Genomic DNA, 21,072 nt, shown 5'->3' with positions numbered 1-21,072 from the left:
CTTTAGAACATAGGAAAAAAAAACTTTAGAACATAAGTAGACTGAATTTAGAACATAGGCAAAAGAATTCAGAACATAGGTAAAAAAATATTTAGAACATAGGGAAAAAAAACTTTAGAACATAGGTAAAAAAAAATTAGAACATAGAAAAAAAACTTTAGAACATAGGTAAAAAAAATTAGAACATAGAAAAAAAACTTTAGAACATTAGTAGACTAAATTTTAAACATAGGAAAAAAAATTAGAACATAAGTAGACTAAATTACAGAAATGCCATTACTAAAGATCATTTTAGATGGTTGGATCAAAACTAATAAACGGTTGAGATGGAATCTTATATAAAATTGAGTTCTTATATAGAGGAGGGTTCTTACAGCCCTCATATATATATATATATACTACCTCCGTTTTTTATTATTTGCAACAAAGGAATATTTTATGTCTCACAAATAATACCCTTTTATTGCAAATAATAAAAAACGGAGGTAATATATATAGGGGAGGGATCCGGTAAGAACCTCTCCTTATATAAGAACCCAATCTTATATAAGAACCCCTCTTTATGTTCTAAACTTTTTTCGGCTTATATTCTAAAGTTTTCCTATGTTCTAATTTTTTTTCTGCTTATGTTCTAATTATTTCATATATTCTAAATTATTTTTTCAGCTTACATTCTAAATTTTTTCATATGTTCTAAATTATTTTTTCAACTTATGTTTTAAATTTTTTCCTATATTCTAAATTATTTTTTCAGATTATGTTCTTAATTTTTTCCTATGTTCTAAATTATTTTTCATATGTTCTAAATTTAGCCTATGTTTTAAATTTTTTTTCCTATATTCTATATTATTTTTTCGGCTTATGTTTTAAATTTTTTCCTATGTTCTAAATTATTTTTTCAACTTATGTTTTAAATTTTTTTCCTATATTCTATATTATTTTTTCAGCTTATGTTCTAAATTTTTTCCTATGTTTTAAATTATTTTTTCAGCTTATGTTCTAAATTTTTTCCTATGTTCTAGATATTTGTTTTCTTATGCTTTAAATTCTTCTTCTTGTTTTTTTTTTGGTTGTTGTAAATAGGTGCGTAGTCCTGGAGTTGATATAAATATCCTATGTGTTGCCCCTAGACATGCTACGCGAGAGGTAAGATATAACTTTTGTCTGCTTCTATACTTTTTCCATTATTTTTTGCTACTTTAGTGCCCCTTAACTTGTTATATTTTACTGGATATAGAAAGATTTCTTCGAAGAACTCCATTAGATGCTTTCTGAGATGCCTGAGGTTACAAAGTTGCACCCTGTGCCTGATGCTTTTGTCCCGGTGATGAGATTTAAGTTCAATGGGGTGTCCATAGATCTTCTTTATGCAAAATTGTCGCATTTGAGTTTCTACATTGCATGTGATTGTTTTCCTCGGCTTCTATGGGAGGGTGTTGATTTATATTAAAAACCTATTAGCTCAAGTGGTAGAGCACTATGCAAATGCATAGTTGATATAGGTTCGAATCCTACATAGGCAATATTTATAAATAACTATATAAGAAAAACTTTAGAAAATAGGTAGTAAAAGTTTAGAACATAAAAAAAAAATAATAATAAAAAATAAAAAAAAATAAAAAAAAAAAAACTTTAGAACATAAGTAGACTGAATTTAGAACATAGGCAAAAGAATTTTGAACATAGGAAAAGAATATTTTAAACATAGGAAATAAAAACCGTTAGAACATAGGTAGAAAAAATTTAGAATATAGGAAAAAATTAGAACATAGGTTGAAAAAATTTAGAACACAGGAAAAAAAAACTTTAGAACATAAGTAGACTAAATTTAGAACATAGAAAAAAAAAATTTTGAACATAGATAAAAGAATATTTAGAATATAGGTAAAAGAATATTTAGAACGTAAACAAAAAAAAAGAAAAAAAAAAGAAACTTTAGAACATAGGTAGTAAAAATTTAGAACTTAGGAAAAAAAAACTTTAGAACATAAGTAGACTGAATTTAGATCATAGGCAAAAGAATTTAGAACATAGGTAAAAGAATATTTAGAACATAAGAAGAAGAAAAAAAACTTTAGAACATAGGTTGGAAAAATTTAGAACATAGGAAGAAAAAAAAAAAAAAAAAAAAAAAAACTTTAGTATATAAGTAGACTAAATTTGGAACATAGAAAAAAAAAATTAGAAAATAGGTAGACTAGATTTAGAACATAAGAGTAGGCAAAAAAATTTAGAACATAAAAAAAGAATTACAGAAATGCCATTACTAAAGGATGGTTTTAGATGGTTGGATCAAAACTAATAAATGGTTGAGATTGGTTCTTATATAAGATTGAGTTCTTATATAGAGGAGGGTTCTTACATGAGCCTTCCTCTATATATATATATATAGATGATAAGAGTATATAAATAATGTTTATTAGTTAATTATTAATCTAAAAACAAAAGTTTTTTTTTTTATCAAATTTTTTTTTTTTTGTAAATAATATTATATGAAGCAATTCGAGCTTCTTTCGAGCTTTCGAGTCGAGTAATGGTCAACTCGACTCGTTAACATTTCGAGTCAGTTTCGAGTTCGAGTCGAGCTCACTTGAGTTGAGTTTTACCGAGTCGAACTTGAGTAGCTCGCAAGTTGTATCGTTTCATAAGCACCCCTACTAGTCTACTACTAATGCATGTGAAATACCACGTTGGCCTGCTGGGCTATTAACAAGCGAAGTGAAATACCAGCGTGGCTACCCAACCATGTCATGTGAAATTAAAGCATGTGAAATACCAGCGAAGGGCCTTGATGTACGTGGTAGAGATAAACTTGAATTTGCCGTTTAAATAGATCGTAAGACTACTTAAAAAAAAATTGATCGTGAGACTAACCCATACCCATTGGTAGTCTCTTCCATACCAAAGGGATCAATGGACCTTCAGCAATCAATCTCCGACCTAACGGACGTCTCATTGATTCTAACCGGAAGTGTGTTGTCAAATGAGGCGAAAAACAAAAACATGGTCATGTCACCTATCTCACTCCATGTCGTATTGAGTTTGATCGCTGCCGGTTCATCCGGCTCGACTCGTGATCAGCTTCTGTCGTTTCTCAAGTCCGATTCCTCCGATCATCTCAACAAGCTTTGTTCGGAGCTTGTTTCACTCGTCTTCGCTGATGGCAGCGCCATTGGTGGGCCCAAGCTGAGCTATGCCAATGCAGTTTGGGTGGATCAAACACTTCCTCTTAAGCCTACTTTCAAACAAGTTGCTGATCATCTTTATAAAGCTGATTCTAATCAAGTTGATTTTGTCAACAAAGTATGTATTTCTTTCCTTTTACTCCGTATTTTTTTTTTTTTTTTTTATGTTTACTGTACTTATCAATTGCTATAGCCTATAGTTTTGAATTGGATTCGTCTGTCTTCTTCTTACTGTATGGATTTTTCGAATTTATCTCTAATCTCTACTATTGCCGTTGACTTTTTATTATTCCGGAGAGAGTGTATATGTAATGTATATGGTGTTCTGGGGAATATCGATAAGATTACCCAATTTTTTTGTACATCTAATTTTATTGTAAATCAAACAATCTCAGTGTAACTTTTATCTAACGGTTTTTCATCATATATTCTTGAGTTTTTTTTATTATTCATCATATACCTCTGAATTTTTTTAAATTTATCATATACTCCTAAATTTTCACAAAAATATATTTTGTTAGTCATTAGAGTTAATTATGACGTAAAACCACCCTAAATACTACATTCCCCGACCCCCGAAACCACCCACATTCCTTTTTCTCACCCCCAAAACCACCCTAAATTTCTTTTTCTCATCCTCAAAATCAATCATACGGATATGATTACGGAGATTTGGAGTGGTTTCGTGATTGGAGAAAGGAGATGAGTGGTTTCGAAGATGAAGGGAGAGATCTAAGGTGGTTTTGATGCATAATTACCCAAATTCCACTCATCTTGTTATCATTAAGGGAATATGGTGAATTTTTGTAACAATTCATTGGTATATGATGAATAAACAAAAAACTTAGGGGTATATGGTGAAAAAACCGTTTATCTAATTTAGCTAACTATTAACATTATTAACATTCATACGGAGTAGAGGTGTCAAATCGGGTATTCAAGTCGGATTCAGGTCGGGTCATGCCAGATTTCAGGTCAAATTCAAGTCGGATCATGTCGGTTTCTTTATACTTACAAGTCGGGTCCAAGTCGGGTTGGGTCAAGTTCAATTCAGATTGTAACAGACTTTATAACTTTTCGATTGCAGTTCGGGTTCGATTCGAGTCAATTTGGGTCGGGTAATGTTTTGGGTCCGGTTTGTGTCAAGTCAGTTACATACAAGTCTGAAGTAGGTAAATTTCGGTCGGATGAACTTCAAGTTGGGTCATTCTTAGGCTCGGGTCAAATTTTAGTCAGGTCGGGTCATTCTTAGAATCGGATATAATACAAAGTAGAAGTAAGTAGGTCATATAAAAATTATAATATTCCGCTATTTCTATTTTATGATAATTTTGATAACATTTTCAAATTGTATTTTAATTAAAATTAAAGTCCACATCAGTTTTGAGTCAAAACAATACCAATGCGGGTCAATATAAGTTGGTTTAACGAGTTGGATAATTTCGGATAATGGGTTACTAAATGATCACTATCATTCAGATAAGTAAAAGGTTATATTAGGTGTTTATTATTTTTAAAATTTAATCAAGTTGAGTGTTATTTCTAGTTCAGATTATTGTCAGGTCGGGTCAAATCGATTGTCGGTCAATATCCATCTGAGTCAGTAACTAGTTGTGACAAAGTTATAATCGATTTCAGATTCTAAACAAGTCGAGTACTAATCGGGTTCGGATCATGATCAAGCCGGGTCAAACCGGTTTTCGGTTAATATCAAGTTGATTAAAGGTTCGGATTCAGGTCATAAATTATCAGGTCTATTCGGTAATCAGTTAATGTCGGGTCTATTTCGGTTCAGGTTACATGTCACTATTTTCACTTATTCTTCGGGTACGAGTCGGATACAAATCATTGTCGGTTCAGGTCGGTTTTTCGAGTTGGGTCAGATTTTGACACCTCTAATACAGAGAGGTCACTTCTGAAAAGTCATTTACCCCAATTCATTGACCGAACTTATCAATTATTGACATGAAATTTGAAAAGTATGAGGTTTTTTTTTTTTTTCTTTTTTAATTAAAAATATATAGTCATGCGGAATCTACTACATACTATGAATTTTTAAAGGCGTTGTTCACTTTAATTTAGTAAAAATAAGTTCGGTTGAGTAAAAATTAAGGACTTTTTGTGAAAAACTACCTTATATACATCAAATTTTGTAGAAAACTACCTTATAAAAAATTGTTGTAAGAAACTAGCTTATAAAAACTAAATGTTGTAAGTTGCTACCATGTACTTAATTTAACAATAAAAGAGAAGGGGAATTAGGGGTTTAAGGGGTCATGGAGAAATTGGGTGGAAAAACAAGAAAAAATGATTGAAAATAGGTCATTAAATGTCTCTTATTTAATTCAATAATTTGGCAAAAGGTAGCTTTTTACAACATTAATTGTTTCATAAGTAGTTTCTTACGACATCTATTGTTTAAAAGGTAGTTTCTTACAACATTTTGTTAATAAGGTAGTTTTTCACAAAAACAGACTTGTATAAGGTAGTTATTCACAAAAAGTCCAAAAATTAATTAGTTTAAAGAAGAATTATAAAAGAAAATCAGTAAAAATAGTTTCAATTCAATATAATTTAGTAATTTTAAACAAGAATTATAATGGAGATTTAGGAAAATAATTTTAGTTCAGTAAAAACAATTTAGGATCAGCAATTATAATTTCAATTTAACAAAAATAGGATGAAGCGAACAGGACCTTAGTATAAACTCAATAATTATTAAAGATATACTCCCTCTGTCCCATAATACACGACACAGTCAAACATTGCACACATGCCAATGCACTATTTTGACTTTATTTTTATATAATTAAATATTAATGAATTTTTTTTTTAAAATTATATTATGAAACCTTATATTAAAACCTATCTAACAACATAAAATATATTTTTAGATAAAACATATTTTTATTACATTAGCAAAAAATTATGGTCAAACCTAATGCATAAATAGTGAAAAAAAGTCCAACGTCTCATGTATTATGGGACGGAGGGAGTAATAATGGTTAAATTTATGTGGTGGCAAACATGATATAATGAAATAAAAAAGAATATAGGAACTACACGAGAATAAGCTAACCTCTCCTTAGATCTTGATATGATTATATATCATGATGTACCATGTTACAAAAAAACATTTTATTAGTATGATATACTAGCTATTTCGAGGCTTACTACTTTTTTGATAGCAACCTAATTTAATGTGCACACTGGTTACATCTTTACTATCTTTTGTAGGCATCTGAAGTAGCTGCAGATGTGAATTCCTGGGCTGAGAAGCAAACTAGTGGCCTTATTAAAGAGTTGTTGTCTCCTGATTCCGTTGATAATCAAACCAGACTTATCTTGGCAAACGCAATTTACTTTAAGGGAGCATGGTATAAGAAATTTGATGCATTACTAACAAAGGAAGATGACTTTTACCTTCTTCATGGTAGCTCAGTTAAGGTGCCTTTTATGACCACCAAAAAGAAGCAATACATCAGAGCTTTCGACGGTTTTAAAGTCCTAGGCCTACCTTATAAACAAGGAGAAGATGAGCGCCGATTTTCCATGTATTTCTTCCTTCCGGATGCAAAAGATGGGCTTCCAGCCTTGGTACATAAAGTAAGCTCTCAACCTGGTTTCCTAAATGAACACCTTCCATTCGAAAAAGTTATTGTGGGTGATTTTAAGCTTCCTAAGTTCAAGATTTCGTTTGGATTTGAAGTTTCTAAGATTCTCAAGGGCTTAGGACTAGAACTGCCCGGGTGGCCTCACCGAATTGACAGACTCACCTGAAGCTCAAATGTTATATGTTTCGAGCATTATCCAGAAATCTTTTATTGAAATCAATGAGGAAGGTACTGAAGCTGCTGCTGTTACGGCTGGAAAATTCGGAATGCTGTGCTTAAGAAGTTACGAAACATTGGACTTTGTGGCTGATCATCCATTCATGTTTCTTATCAGAGAAAACGTGACTGGAGCCGTGCTATTCACAGGACAAGTTGTGAATCCTCTTGAAAATTGAAATGTTCAAGTTTGAGTGTGAATCAATCCTAGTTTGATAAACCTATCTATGCCATAATTATGTATATAGCAATAACATTTCATGCTTTGGTTTGATTAGTGTCACTTTGGCCAGTATTAATTTAATGAAGTATTTATGTCAATACCAGAGAATTACATATATAACTAATGTGCATTTGTGCGTGCATGATCATTATCCATACCTAACTGACTCATCATATATTGTATATACGTTTGTAATTGCTATTAATGCTTAGCTTCTTCACCATTAATAATGTATGTCCTTTAAAAAAAGCTATATTTTAAGGCATATAAGAATTTTATCCAATCCTGTTATGTTATGGTATATTGTATAAAAGCTAGAACAGTCGAAGAGGAACAATAATAACTTTGTCAAGTAGTAGATTGAAATTAAAAAATGATTAATGACCAAAAAAATATAGTTACAATCTTGTATGTGGCATTTATTTATTAAGAAGATATTGGGTGGTGGGACTTTCTTCACCAATGGTATTGTGATACAAGTCCAAATAAAAAAAATTCCAGCTCTTATAGAAAATGGACATCGTTGAAAATAATGATAAGGAAGTAATTTATTTGTTTTTGAGGAAAACTCTTTATCCCACATTGGTGGAATAAGAAAGGCTTCACTTGATTTATTATTGGAAGAAAAGGGTTTTGTTTGTTGGTTGGAGAAGTAAGTTTTACTTGGTTTAAATACGTGTGTTTATACTTTAATGTTTGAAGTGCTTTCCCTATTGTTGTGGGCTAGAAAGGGGCATCCCCACACGCGCACCGCTGCCGTCTGGTCGGTTTGTGGCACGTGGTGTGGTGTGGTGTGTTTTTTGGGCCAAATCGTAACTAACGTTCCAGCTTTTATGAGATTGTTTAGTTACGAAGCCCACAACAACGTTTGTAACTGTCGCTGATTTTTCTCCCCACTATTATTTCGTGGCTTGATTCTCTCCAACAGTTACGGTTTTCTTTATCTTTATAAACTAATCTTTTCGTGGCTTTTTATGAAACACACATAAACATTTTCTTATTCTTCCTCTATTATTCCAGTTTTCTCTCTTAATTAGTTGTGAGCATATTGTGAGTTTCTAATCTCTCTTTTTGAGTGCAAATTAAGAGAGGTCGTTGTGTTAAATCTTGGGGGCAACGCCATCTCCGATTGCACCATAGTCGGGACAAATTTTACTTCTAAGACAATATTTCTAACATGTCACAACGTTATACATACATTAATCGAATTCAACCCACATTTCAATCCTTTTATTTTCTGATTTTACTGTATCTCAACCTACAGACATATCAGCTCGATACAAAGAAAGACGTGATCAAGTCCGAGTGACGTGTGCTAACATAGAAGTAGTACGTTATGGATATATCAAACCCCCAGGCCCCAGCCACATTACTTAATAATAATGTTCGAAAAAATTTATCTAAAGATCAAAGACCCTATTTGTGTTCCACAAAGTAAAGTAAATGATCCAGGCTAGAGCATATTGATTTTTCTATATAGCTCAGTATCTTACAAGAACCACCAGTAATCATTCATGTTGGGAATACAAGTATAGTAGCCCCTGAATGGTTGAATGACTGTCTACACGAAGGAATTGAAAATGGTGAGTCTGTTCTGAATAAATCGAAGAAGTTGAAGCTTGAAAATTCCTATCTTCAGAAGGGAAAGAACATTTGTTTGAAATCTTTATAAGGACAGTAAAGATAGTGAAGGTGAACTACAAGAAATAATGATGGATTAAATGACGAAAGATTGAGCCCCACAACATCAATCATGCAATCAACTTTTATTGTATCCACGTTTTATTAATTGTTACTGTATCTTTTTAAAAAGCAAGGGTGGGGAATAGCTTGCTGAGTCAAGATGAGAATCTTATGTAACTTTATTTTATTAATATTGCGAAGCATGGTGGGCTACGAAACTTCTTACAAATAAGGACAAGAACTTGGTTATCTCACCACTCTCACTTCATGTCATACTTAGAGTGATCGCTGCCGGATCATCCGGCTCAACTCGTGACCAACTTCTTACGTTTCTTAAGGCTAGTTCCTCTGATGAACTCAACAAACTTTGTGCAGAGCTTCTATCACTCGTCTTTGCTGATGGCAGCGCCGCTGGTGGGCCTAAGTTGAGCTATGCTAATGGTGTTTGGGTTGATCAAACACTTCCTCTTAACCCCACTTTCAAACAACTACTTGATCATGTTTACAAAGCTACTTCTAATCAAGTGGATTTTTGCAACAACGTATATCTACTTCTATCACTTGACCAAAGTTTTGTTTTAATTATTTTTGTTTGTTTTAAAGTTGATTTTAATGTTCATCAAATTTCTATATAAATTGTTATTGCAAACTTATAAATAAATAAATAAATAAATAAATAAATAAATAAATAAATAAATAAAATAAAATAAAAATGGAGGACGTATATGATGGGAAGAGGTATAGAGAGAATCATATGAATGGAAGGCGTACAAAATATTTTTAATTACTCACTAGTTTTCATAGTTGTGAACTTGTGATTGTGACCTACTATGATTTTAAGCTACAAGTTTATTTTTTATTCCATTAAGTTTGAATAACTCAATAACTTGCTACTCAGTACTCACTAACTTTTGACAGCAACCTAATCGAGTAATCGTATGATGTTCATACATATATGTATGCAGGACAACGAAGTGGCCTTGGATGTGAATTCATGGGCTAAGAACAAAACTAAATGGCCTTATAAGCGATTTGTTACCTCCTAACTCCATTGATTGCAACACCAAGCTCATTTTTGCAAACACAATTTACTTCAAGGGGGCATGGAAGGAGAAGTTTAATGCATCGCAAACAAAGGAAGATGATTTTTATCTTTTGAATGGCAACTCAATTAAGGTTCCTTTTATGACCACCAAGTACGATCAGTTCATCAAAGCTTTCATTGGTTTTAAAGTTCTTCGTCTTCCTTATGAACAAGGAGAAGAAGATAAGCGCCTATTTTCTATGTATTTCTTCCTTCCAGATGAAAAAGATGGGCTTCCCGCCTTGATGCAGAAACTAAACTCGGAACCTGGTTTTCTACATAAACTTCTTCCATTATTAGCTCAAAAAGTTCAAGCAGTTGAATTTAAGATTCCTAAGTCCAACTGTTCGTTTGGATTTGAGGCTTCAAATGTTTTAAAGGGTTTGGGAGTTGAATTGCCCTTTAAGGAGGATGGCCTTACTGAAAATGGCAAACTCATCAGCCGTGGCTCAAACACTTTACATTTCAGACATTTTTCAGAAATCCTTTATTGAGATCGACGAGGAAGGGACTGAATCTACTGCTTCTTCTAGAGCTCTATTTAAGTGTTGCAGAATGCCCATGTTAAATTTCGTAGCTAACTATTCATTTATGTTCCTTATAAGAGATGACGTAACCGGAGCTGTGTTATTCACTGGACAAGTTATGAATCCTCTTGAGGGTTAAAAGTTCGAGTTTGAATCAATCTTAGACAATTGTAAATGTATCTAGTATCAATGTTGTGAGGGTGTTATAGTTAATTATTATGCTTTTCGTTTGAAGTTTGTTTAGTGCCACACTTGGCAAATGGCAAGTTATCCACCTATTTGTATCTCTTATATTGTGTATGAGAGATATTGGTGTAGTCCGATAGTAAATAAAGTGAAGTTTGATGTATGTGCTATAACAAAGTTGCTATTAATTTCGCTTTGGTTCGCAAAACGTATCTATATAATAATGTAACCGTTACAAAGCACAAACACACTAGGACACTACCGTACCTGTACTTAAACACCATTCTTAATATAATGTGTTTAATTTTATTTGAAATACTCAAAGATATTGACTTGAGAGCCATATCAACTTCCTTAGGGCTCATTAGAATTTTAAACCCTATACATTGTGGGATTGAGGTTTGAGTTTAGAAATTAAAATTTTCAAAAACAAAGAATAGGTATGGAACTATGGATTTCACCCATTCTAATGTCGTACCTCATTTCAAAACTACGCTAACCAAATACCCCATTTAGCAAGATACATTTACTCCACATTATATACAGTAGGAATTGTATCCATGAAGCTCTTTATTATATGGCTTTGCAAGCCTGAATTATTAAAGGGACATTCTCTTCTAGCATGATCAATTACTTTAATAAGGAGTACGAAGCAAAATATATGGCCCTGAGATAAACTTCAAAAAGCATTCAAAGTGATTTTCTCATCACTTTCATAAAACAAAAAGTAAAGCCACTTTCTCACCGTATCCAAATTCCAAAAGCCAAAACAAACAGTAATTCTGACTATCTATAATGCAATTCACACTTCTTTTCGAGGAAGCACAGGAGATTAACATTTCAATTTATCTCCTCTCACAACTTTATGCATTTATTGCTGTGTAACTTTACAATTTCACTTTTATTATTTAATAAAAGGAAAAGATTATATTGTGAGAGGAGATATATTTACAGATTTATCTTAGAGAGAAACTTGGATTTTCTCCTTCTTTTTAACCTGGGAAAAAGAAATGCAGAATGCCTGTGTTAAACTTCATAGCTAACTATTTATTCACGTTCCTTATAAGAGATGACACAATCGGAGTTGTGCTATTCACAGGACAAGCTACTTCCTAGTTAACAATTCTGTTCACTTATTCAAAAATTTAATTATATTTTACAAAGTTACTCAGGGCATCACCCATGCACGGATGCACCAGATTTTTCCAGACATCAAAAACCAGTACATGAGACTACTGTTGTCAAACAAAGAAAGTAATTATTTGGAATCAGGATGAGGTATACATGGGACAAACTTCAATTGTAAAAATCTTGCAAGTCATAACTCCAGAGGGTCAACACTGATATAATATCTTCGATGACTTTGTAAGATGTATCTATTACAGTAGGAAACATACCTAGGAAGCTCATAATCTGGCTTTGCAAGTCGGAATGTAGGGGACCTGCTTTTCGCATCTGTACAAACTTTGATGAAATATGGCCCTGAGAAAAACTACAGTAAGCAGTATACAAAGGTGATTCTTTTATCACAACATAAAGCAAGAGAAAAGCTACTTTCTCACAATATCCATAAAGCGGGGCATTTACAGTACATCAGACATGTGAATCTTTACCGTGCGAATTCACACTTTCCTTTTCAAATGGTTTTACGTACTCGATTTCACAGATAAATATGCAAGAAAGAAAAAAGAAGCATAAAGGAATTGCAGTAGAGACTTACATATGACAGTAGATGAAAATGCCAGAAGTACTGTGTAAAACAGAAAATCCATTGATTCCATTCCCCTCCTTTCTCTTTGATGTTGCAGTTGATTTGGAAAGAGGTAGATGAGATAGAGTTACTTTGGCCATTGATTCTATAAAGAAGACTTTCCGGAAAACACTTGAGAGACTAACATAGTTGGAATGTTTGAGCATAGTCATACACACGCATGTCAAGCAGTGGATTAATGTCAATTAGATGGATACTGCATATACAAATTGACTCTTCTATGAACCTTGAGATATTCTGTCCTCTATTCATCAGACTTTCTCATATTCTAGCTAGAGCTACTGGTATCGAACTACAATCTGAAGACTATATCCTAGAAGAGAGTACCCAGGAGCCCTCTTTCGCACAAATCCGCCTACCTGATTTAGCTACTTCACTAATTACAACAGAACAGAAGTGACAGATCAGCATATTTACAAATCTGTTTTATTTTACTCAGCTTCACCCTGTAGAGAAACATCGAAATTAATCTGCACATAGCAGCTCATAAAATACATATTGCCTCCCTACCGAACTCATTTGGAAGTCATTATTCTGACCAATAACCACCATTTTCAAAGTCCTAAAATATCCCTTTCAGCTACAGCCTACAGCTTCCTATAACACCATAAGTTCAGAATGTTCATGAGGGCTTGAACCACAAAATGGAACACTGAACGGTGTGAAAGCCCTTTCCCCAGTAAATTGAAACGCAAACAATGGCTCGCAGAATTCTTAAAAAGAATAACTCATCAAAGGCCCCTCCTGCTCATTATCTGAAAACTGGTGCAAGGCTACAGAGATCAGTTCTTGAACTGCCCTCTTGGAATAAGATTTCTTCCAAGTTTTGACAGCTGCTTTGCTTAAGAAGTTTAAAGTAACTTCACTTGTGGCCAATATCTTGGATAAGCGGAAATTCCAGGTGAATGATGAAAGATGAGTGACCTTCTCCCCTAAGATATTGCAGAGTGCCATTCATGATTCTGACAAGCTTGTGGCTAATGTACAAGCTCAGTCCTTCTCTTGACATGCCTGTGTTGCGGTGGAACATCTCTTGGATCAGATCTTCTGGGACCCCTGGGGATGGATGTATAATCCTGCAAAGACTCGCCAGTATTCATAATTTTATCAGTAATGGATGACAGTAGCACTTGCAGTGTATTTTCTTCTTATTTTAGATTTAATTGATCATAACATCAAATTTCCATCTGGTAATTACCTAAATTCAACACGAAGAAGTTGCATCTTTTTTCCTAGAGATTCCCTTCTAGGATTTACCATGAACATAACAGAGGATCCACTGCATGCAGGGGTAAAACGGATAGCAACTGCCAAAAAATCTGAAAGGACTTGCTGTAGCCTCAAATTGTCTCCATCCAGATACATAGAAGATAGACCAGAAGGTGAATTACGCATGAGCTGCACCTGGCTTTCCTGGCTAAAGGGCATTACCTGACTCATGACAGCCTCAAGAGCATCCCTAAGATTGAATTTAGCAGTTATGGTTTCCATGTAACTGCAAGCAACAATCAAAACTCGATTTGTAGTTTAAGATATTGATAGAAAATTCAAAACAGAATAAACAACTTTAAGTTGTCGGAGAAGTGATAATTTTAGCTCAGACAAACACCTTGAATTTTCAAATGAAGGAAGCAGAAAAAGGAAGATAATGATGAGGAAAGACTCCAAATTCTAAATTTATTATCTTACCCTTCCTCAATACTTGGGATATCAGTGTCCTCAGCTATCTTCATTAACTGATCTTCACACAATGTCCTTGTCACCATCAACTGCTTTTGCCCTCCATTCAACTCAGATGATTCTACCAAATTGCGTGTAAATAGCATCCCTTGTATTGGATTTCTGATTTGCTCTCGAAAATATGCTAACTTATTTAGGGTATTCTCAGCAGCCTTTTTCGAAATCCTCTGCAAATGCATGGTATATTGAAGTTCTGGACTTGGTAAATGGAGAAAACACAAAACTCCGGTGACCTTTCCTTCAGCATCAGTTCGTGGACTTGCAGAGAGCAATGTATCAACACATTTACCATGCCGATCCAAGAACATAAAACACACTTTATCTGCATCCTCACCTCCGATTATTTTATTTAGTAGTATCCTGAGCTTGGTCAAGGTGTCATGATCTTTGACCAGGCAACCGTTACTTTCAGTAGTGAACACCTCCCCAAGAAGCATCCGACCAATGGTTTCCTCTTTCCCAAAACCAGATAGTTTTTCCATTGCATCATTCCACTCCAAGCATAGACCTTGCTCATCCATCATAAATATTGGAGGAATAAGATGATTAGGGTTCCTCACAATTCCAGTATAATCACCCTGCAGTTGAGTATATTTTTCCATAATGACTTTCTGTAAAGTAACGTCTTGCCCGATAAAGCAAATTCCTGTAACATTTTCATCCACATCCCGACTACAACATGCATTTACTGAAACCACAGGGTTATCCTTTTCCAGGGAACCAAAGGTTCTTAATCTTACTTCAACATCTTTCTCTTCTATGCCTGCCAATTCAAATTTTCATGGAGAACAGCAGAGAAAAATAATAGTAAGGATAAAGAGCAAAGTTAATTGATGAATACGAACAAATATGATCTCACACAATCTTACTCAAAGCACATGTATACACTATGATCACTTGTCAGGATTTTCACATACCTTTCATTTCTCCTGAAAGAGAAGACATTAGGAGGAGGGGGGGGGGGAGCAGAAAATTCCTATCACGTGATGTCAGGTTTAACTTCCATTTTACTTTTATCAAATCAACATCAATATAAAAATCAACAACGGTGAGGTAATTTGCAGCTACATTAAACATTACACTATCATGTTCAGCCTAGAGAAAATGAATTAAGTATGAAAATTATAATTGTTATGCATATGAGTAGCCAAACATCAATGTGATGAATAATTGAAAAATAACATCATCCATCTTTTATAAAAAGATGCTTACTGTTAAGTGTGGTAAAATAGCTGGAAGAAGGGAAACCAAATTAGAGTATAATAGACTGACTACCTTGTACAGCCAAGGAGAGAACATTTTTAATTGTTCCAACTGTTTCATCAGCAACAACATCAACTAAATGTAAGCCAACTGCTTTCTCTATAAGTAAACCAGTTATTTCAGCCATTCTGACATTCCATCCATTAATGACACCAGACACGTCCACAGAGAAAATCGGAACAGCAGCTGTTTCAATGAGACGAATCATTTCACCAGTCACGGTTTGGAGTTGATTCACTAATGAGTTATCAACTCCAGGCACATTCACAATCATTTTTGAATTGTTTGTAGTGGTTTTTGAATCATCTGTAATTGTAGCATTATCCTTCAATACTCTTCGTAATATGAGCTGTAATGAATGGATAGCATCCATTTCCATGTCTTCCCAAGGTAGACTTCTCCACTTGACTACCTCTAAGAAGGCATTAAATGATGATCTTGGATGCATCTTTCTTCTATCATCGGTGTCCACAGGGTCATGTTTTGCACCACCCCATTTTATTTCTTTCGCTGTATGGGATCTAAACCAAAACAGGATATCTTGTGAAGTTATCCTAACTGAAACCATCCCACAGACTGCATCCCCAAGTTGTGAAGCATTAGGATAACCAGCTTCTTTTAGGCTGTCAGTACTGAATCCTTTAGTGGGGCCATGGTGATCAACAAGCCACTGATCTATATCTCTAAGCTGTTCCTCAGTTGGAGTGATACCAAGGAGCCATACTTTGCTCTTAAAGATGAGTGCAGCTCCATCGCACTTAATCAGGTCCATTACATTAGGTGATTGGGTAACAATGGCTACAGGGGAGTCTCTCATGAGCATATCACAAAGAACAGTCTGAATTTTCAAAATGTGTTTTTCCCTCATTTGAGCAGCCAAACCAACTTCCTTGTTTATTTGTATGCCAAAGACCTGAACTAAAAGCTCACATGCAGATCTTCGAGGAAATGAAACAAATCTGGATCTTGAGTGATGACACACAACCAAACCCCATAGCTTTCTTCCTCTCTGTCCATCATTAACCTCATCATCTTCCTCATTAATTGTCACAGCCATTACAAGAGATGCAATGGTACCCATATTTGCCATATATTGTGCATGACAACCATGGGGTGATCTTAAAGTTGATCCACCAAGACTCAGAGGTTGACTCAATTTTTCATCTTGAATCACCTTCACGGGAGAAGCAAGACAATCACATATCATCCTCACCTTGTTTCTCAAAAACAAAAATCTCGAAGCTTGAGGTATATCTGTTGCCGGATAATGCAAGCCAAGATAAGGTTCCAATTCAGGCCTACTATACTCAGCAATCACTTCCCCATGCTCATCGTCATGAAATTTATACACCATAACCCGATCATAACCCGTTAATTCCTTCACTTCATTAACTAAAACATCACACAAAAGTTGAATATTTTGGCTGGGCAATGATTGTAATCTTGAAATCCCTTTAGCTGCAAGCTTATAAGACTTTAAAGCTCCTGCAGTTGTTACATCTGTATCATCAGCATTTACTGGCTCCAAGTCTATGACCAACCCCACATCAATTCTATGCAGAATGGCATAAAAAGGCCTATGCGAGTTTTTACAATGAACAAGCAAGGGATTGAGAAGATTAACCTCAGGAAGATGTACAGCTTTTTGCAGTGAAGAAGCACTTGATTCTTTAAAAAGTGTTCTTATATCAGCTCCAAGATTTAGAACCTCACGTTGTTGGAAGTTGGGGACAGCAGTTGGATTCAACTCCAACACCTCAGGGGCATTTTTACTGTACGCAAGGATACGGAAGTCCTGCTCATCAATGGCAATCAGACACCCGAAAGACTGGACAAGACTCCCTCTTTGGATCTTTTGAAGGTAGGATGAAACTGTTGAAGGAGAGATATTGCTAGTAGAATTTGACAAATTGACATCAACTGAGGATGAATAATCAAAGTGGCGCTTCGACTCATCAAAATCCAAAGCAAGCTTGGCATCAACGGGGGTTTGAGCCATTACCCGGGCATCATGCCTCGAACGAGCCGAACTACCCCTAGAACTTGTCCTTTGAGTTGACCTTGAAGACATCTTACTTGTCCTTTGAGTTGACCTCGAAGACATCTTTCACTGCAACTCTTCTTTCTTCTACAAGCCTTTTCAATTAACACAACCTACACAATCAGAGTATAGTTACTCAATTAGTTCCTTGCTACCCAAAATCAACAAAAAAAAATAATGGAATTCAAGAAAAGAACCCCAATTATTCTTCCAAATGAACAAAAAAATTCAAATGTGAGGAAAACCCATTTAAGTTAACCTTCAAATAACAAATGAACAAACAAAAAAAACTAATCTGAACAAAACCCATTTCATTTACTCCTTCAATTATCAAATGTAAGTTTTATAAAACCCATAAAACCCATCTCAATAAATAATCCATCAATATTCAGAAGAACAAAAAATTCAAACTTGAGTTAAACCCATTTCAAATTAGCCTTCAATTACCAAATGAACAAACAAAGATTACACTTTGAATTAAACCCATTTCAATTATTTCTTCAAAAATCAACTGAACAAATCCATTTCAATTATAATCCTTCAATTATCAAAAGAACAATTCAAATTTGAGTAAAACCCAATTTAATTTAGCCTTAAGACACACACAAACTATCCAATTTTCTCACCCAATTCTCATTTCTACATTCTAATTTCTTATTTCAGTGCAGCAAATTCAGTAAAATTGCTCACCACCTAAATTCAAGCAAAATCATGGAGTATAAGCAAATTCACAGCATAATAATCACCATAACAAGTGCTTAAAAAAAAAAAATCACCATAACAAAATGGACTATAAAATTAGGCATGAAATTGCAAATCCAATTCTAATCAAAAAAATTTCATAAAGCTGAAAGAATATGAACATACCATGTAATTGTACAGAAGAGCTTGAAATGAAGAAAAAACTGATAGAAGAGAATCATTTAAAAAGCTAGGCTTTGATAGTACGAAGAACACAAAACCCACAAAAAAAAGTAGAGAGTGAGAATCATGAATTTTTGTTAAAGGTTAATAGAAGTATAAAAAAATGGGTCCACCAAAGAAGTTGAGAGATGCCTCGAAGCAAATCTCTTACAAGGAAAGAAAGAAAGCTGACTGATTGTTTGGTTCATCTTCTATTATTGGCCCCACGTTTGTGGTTATTGCCTTATTGGTCAGCCAAAACTGTGGTAAAAAAGACTCAAATTTGAAGAATCATATTCAACTGATTTTATGTTTCTTTGTTATTCTCATTCTCCTATCATTCCTCAAATCATGAATCATGAATTTTCTGATTTCTCCTATGAAAACTTTGGATAACTATTGTTTGCCTGTTTGAGTCCAGTTAATCCTCAATTGGGTCTGGTCCACAAATGATATAATTCAACTCTCCAGCCCAATGCCAAGTCAGTCAATGGTCCGGTCAAAGTGGCAAGCTCACTTTACTCCAAGGGCTCAAGTCCTTTAATTGAGCAAAGGTATAAAAGCTAACATCCACCTCATTTCACATTCATTCACAATCAGCCTCAAGCACTAAAATCTCTTGCATAGCTCATTCTCTCTCTTTTATACACTGTACTGACTTCAGCATCGGAGGGGTCTTCCTCGGCACAACCCCCGACGACAGTTTTACGTGTGTTTGCTGTGCAGGAAACCCTCGGCCCAGCTGTCACTTGGACCGAGACTAGTCTTCCCCCTCGAAAAAAGCCTGCTGAAGACCCCATTGTTTTCATCCGAAACAATTTGGCGCCGTCTGTGGGGAGGATACAAAAAATCAAGTCATAAATCAATCACCCCTAGCGAAAAACATGACTAAGAGTGGCAAAAGCACCAAAAGTGCTAGAAAGAAGGGTGGTTTTACCCCCTTACGGAAGGATAGGGACATGATCACGGTGAGGGAAAATCAACCAATTTCACCGTCCCCTGAACCATCTTCTTCTTCCTCGAAAGCTCCCAATTCTCAAGAAAGGGAGGCTTCAGGAGACTCCTCCTCACACCACACTCGCCAGCCAACGATTTCACTCAGGCCGAGTGGGTCGAATGCGAGGAGTCCTCCACCAAACAGTCTGCACTCTCGGTCCCAGCCGAAAGAAACCCCTCTTTCGAGGCCCTTTATGGAGGAAGTGGCTAGGGCCGTGGCGGTTTGCATGGAATTCCTTAAGGCCCAAGGGGGTCAACTCCCATTAGCACCTCACGAGTCTTCACCTCTTCAGCCTAGACACCTAAGAAGGAGAATTGGTCAAGGGGAGACTGGACAAGTTCCACCCTACAAGGAGCTCGGGGGGAAATGGCAAGAGGACACATGGAACACCGATAAGGAAAGGAAGAATAACCCTCACTTCTTTCAGCACTCCGAAACTCGGGACTCGATGAGTTTCCGGAGAAGCAATACTACCTCTACATACAAGGAGTCTGCTCGCCGAAGTGTTCATGAACGCTTAGGCTCGAGGGAGGTGGACGTGCGTAGCCGACTCACCTTCCCAGAAGGAACCGGGCCATATCCCGAATTGTCTCAGGCAGGGACGAAAACCACTTCCACCTCTCTGAGAAGGAGGAGCGAGGTTCCTTCGGCCAAGCAAAGGGGGAAGGCCGTAATGGTCCCTACAAGCTCGCCCGTCCAAAATTGGATACTAAAAGAACATGTCCCAACGGTGAAAATACTGGCGCACATTACTTACAATGGTACCTCAGACCTAATGGATCGCATTGCCTCTTACGAGGGGCACATGTATCTCAACCCCAGGTCCGAGGCTACCTGGTGCAAGTATTTTCCAACAACCCTCAAAGGTGTTGCACAATCGTGGATCACCAAGGGGGTGAAAGAAGGCTCTATATCTGGTTGGAAAGACCTTTCCAACAAATTCAAGAGCAAGTTTTCTACGGCTAACCGCAGAGGAAAGACAACTGCAGAACTGATGAGTCTGCAGCAAGCCGAGGATGAAAGCCTCCGCGATTATCTGACTCGCTTCAGCAACGAGTCGTCTAGAATTGCAAGTCTGGATCAAGTCTTGCCGTATTTGCACTGCGGGATGGTCTGCAAGCTGGGAAGTTCCTTGACTTCATGGTCATGCATCCCCCGCAGACCTTGGAGGAAGCTTTGGATGCCTCGGATAAATTTATCCGAGCCGAAGAATGGAACAAGACGAAATCTTAGTCCCAATCAGGGGCTGGGAAAGCTAAAGGACAACTGTCCGAGGGCCCGACAACAAGGAAAGGGAAGGCCAAGGCCTCAGAACCGTCCTCGGCTGTCGAGCCGAAGAAGAAAAAGATCGCCCCCTATGTGGGGAGATATGATTCTTAAACTCCCCTTACTCTTCTGGCCCTCGTGCTAAAATTTACAGCACGACCAAAGATGAGGGGAGATTCAAGAAGCCTCGGTCGCTGCCACCGTGGCATCAGCAAAAGGGCAAGGACAGATGGTGCGAGTTCCACGAGTCCCCTGGACATCACACCGAGGACTGCCTCCAACTGAAGGACCAGATTGAAGATCTGGTTCGGAAAGGCTATCTGAAGAAATACCTCGCGGATCGCCGCGAGGAGAAAAAAGCTGAGAAAGATTC

The 21,072-nt window shown here is 35.8% G+C and overlaps 1 protein-coding gene and 2 pseudogenes across 1 annotated transcript; 2 read left to right on the top strand and 1 right to left on the bottom strand.

Moving 5' to 3' along the window:
* Positions 1-2,803: 2,803 nt before the first annotated feature.
* On the top strand, positions 2,804-7,387 carry LOC110691809 (annotated as a pseudogene).
* A 2,242-nt stretch (positions 7,388-9,629) lies between these two features.
* LOC110691808 lies at positions 9,630-10,881 on the top strand (annotated as a pseudogene).
* A 946-nt stretch (positions 10,882-11,827) lies between these two features.
* LOC110691807 (phytochrome C-like) lies at positions 11,828-18,652 on the bottom strand. Its single transcript, XM_021868765.1, has 6 exons — positions 18,401-18,652; positions 15,505-17,646; positions 14,179-14,992; positions 13,688-13,984; positions 12,439-13,565; positions 11,828-12,200 (listed from the first exon to the last, which is right to left on the bottom strand). Exons 2-5 carry the CDS (start codon positions 17,594-17,596, stop codon positions 13,352-13,354), a joined length of 3,417 nt encoding a protein of 1,138 aa, XP_021724457.1. The 5' UTR covers positions 17,597-17,646; positions 18,401-18,652; the 3' UTR covers positions 11,828-12,200; positions 12,439-13,351.
* Between the last annotated feature and the right edge of the window lie 2,420 nt (positions 18,653-21,072).

The sequence above is a fragment of the Chenopodium quinoa genome, unplaced genomic scaffold (genome assembly GCF_001683475.1).
Source record: "Chenopodium quinoa cultivar QQ74 unplaced genomic scaffold, ASM168347v1, whole genome shotgun sequence".
NCBI lineage: Eukaryota > Viridiplantae > Streptophyta > Magnoliopsida > Caryophyllales > Amaranthaceae > Chenopodium > Chenopodium quinoa.
The sequence above is the reverse complement of the archived record's forward strand: the minus strand, read 5'-3'. Positions and strand labels throughout refer to the sequence as shown.

What these genes read in the sequence shown, in the direction of transcription:
- LOC110691807 (XM_021868765.1), bottom strand. Translation starts at nt 17,596, where the DNA reads ATGTCTTCGAGGTCAACTCAAAGGACAAGTAAGATGTCTTCAAGGTCA. An exon ending in TCTCTCCTTGGCTGTACAAG is followed by an intron (nt 14,993 to 15,504) that starts GTAGTCAGTCTA and finishes TTGAATTGGCAG; the next exon opens with GCATAGAAGAGAAAGATGTT. An exon ending in CTTCTTCGTGTTGAATTTAG is followed by an intron (nt 13,566 to 13,687) that starts GTAATTACCAGA and finishes GAGTCTTTGCAG; the next exon opens with GATTATACATCCATCCCCAG.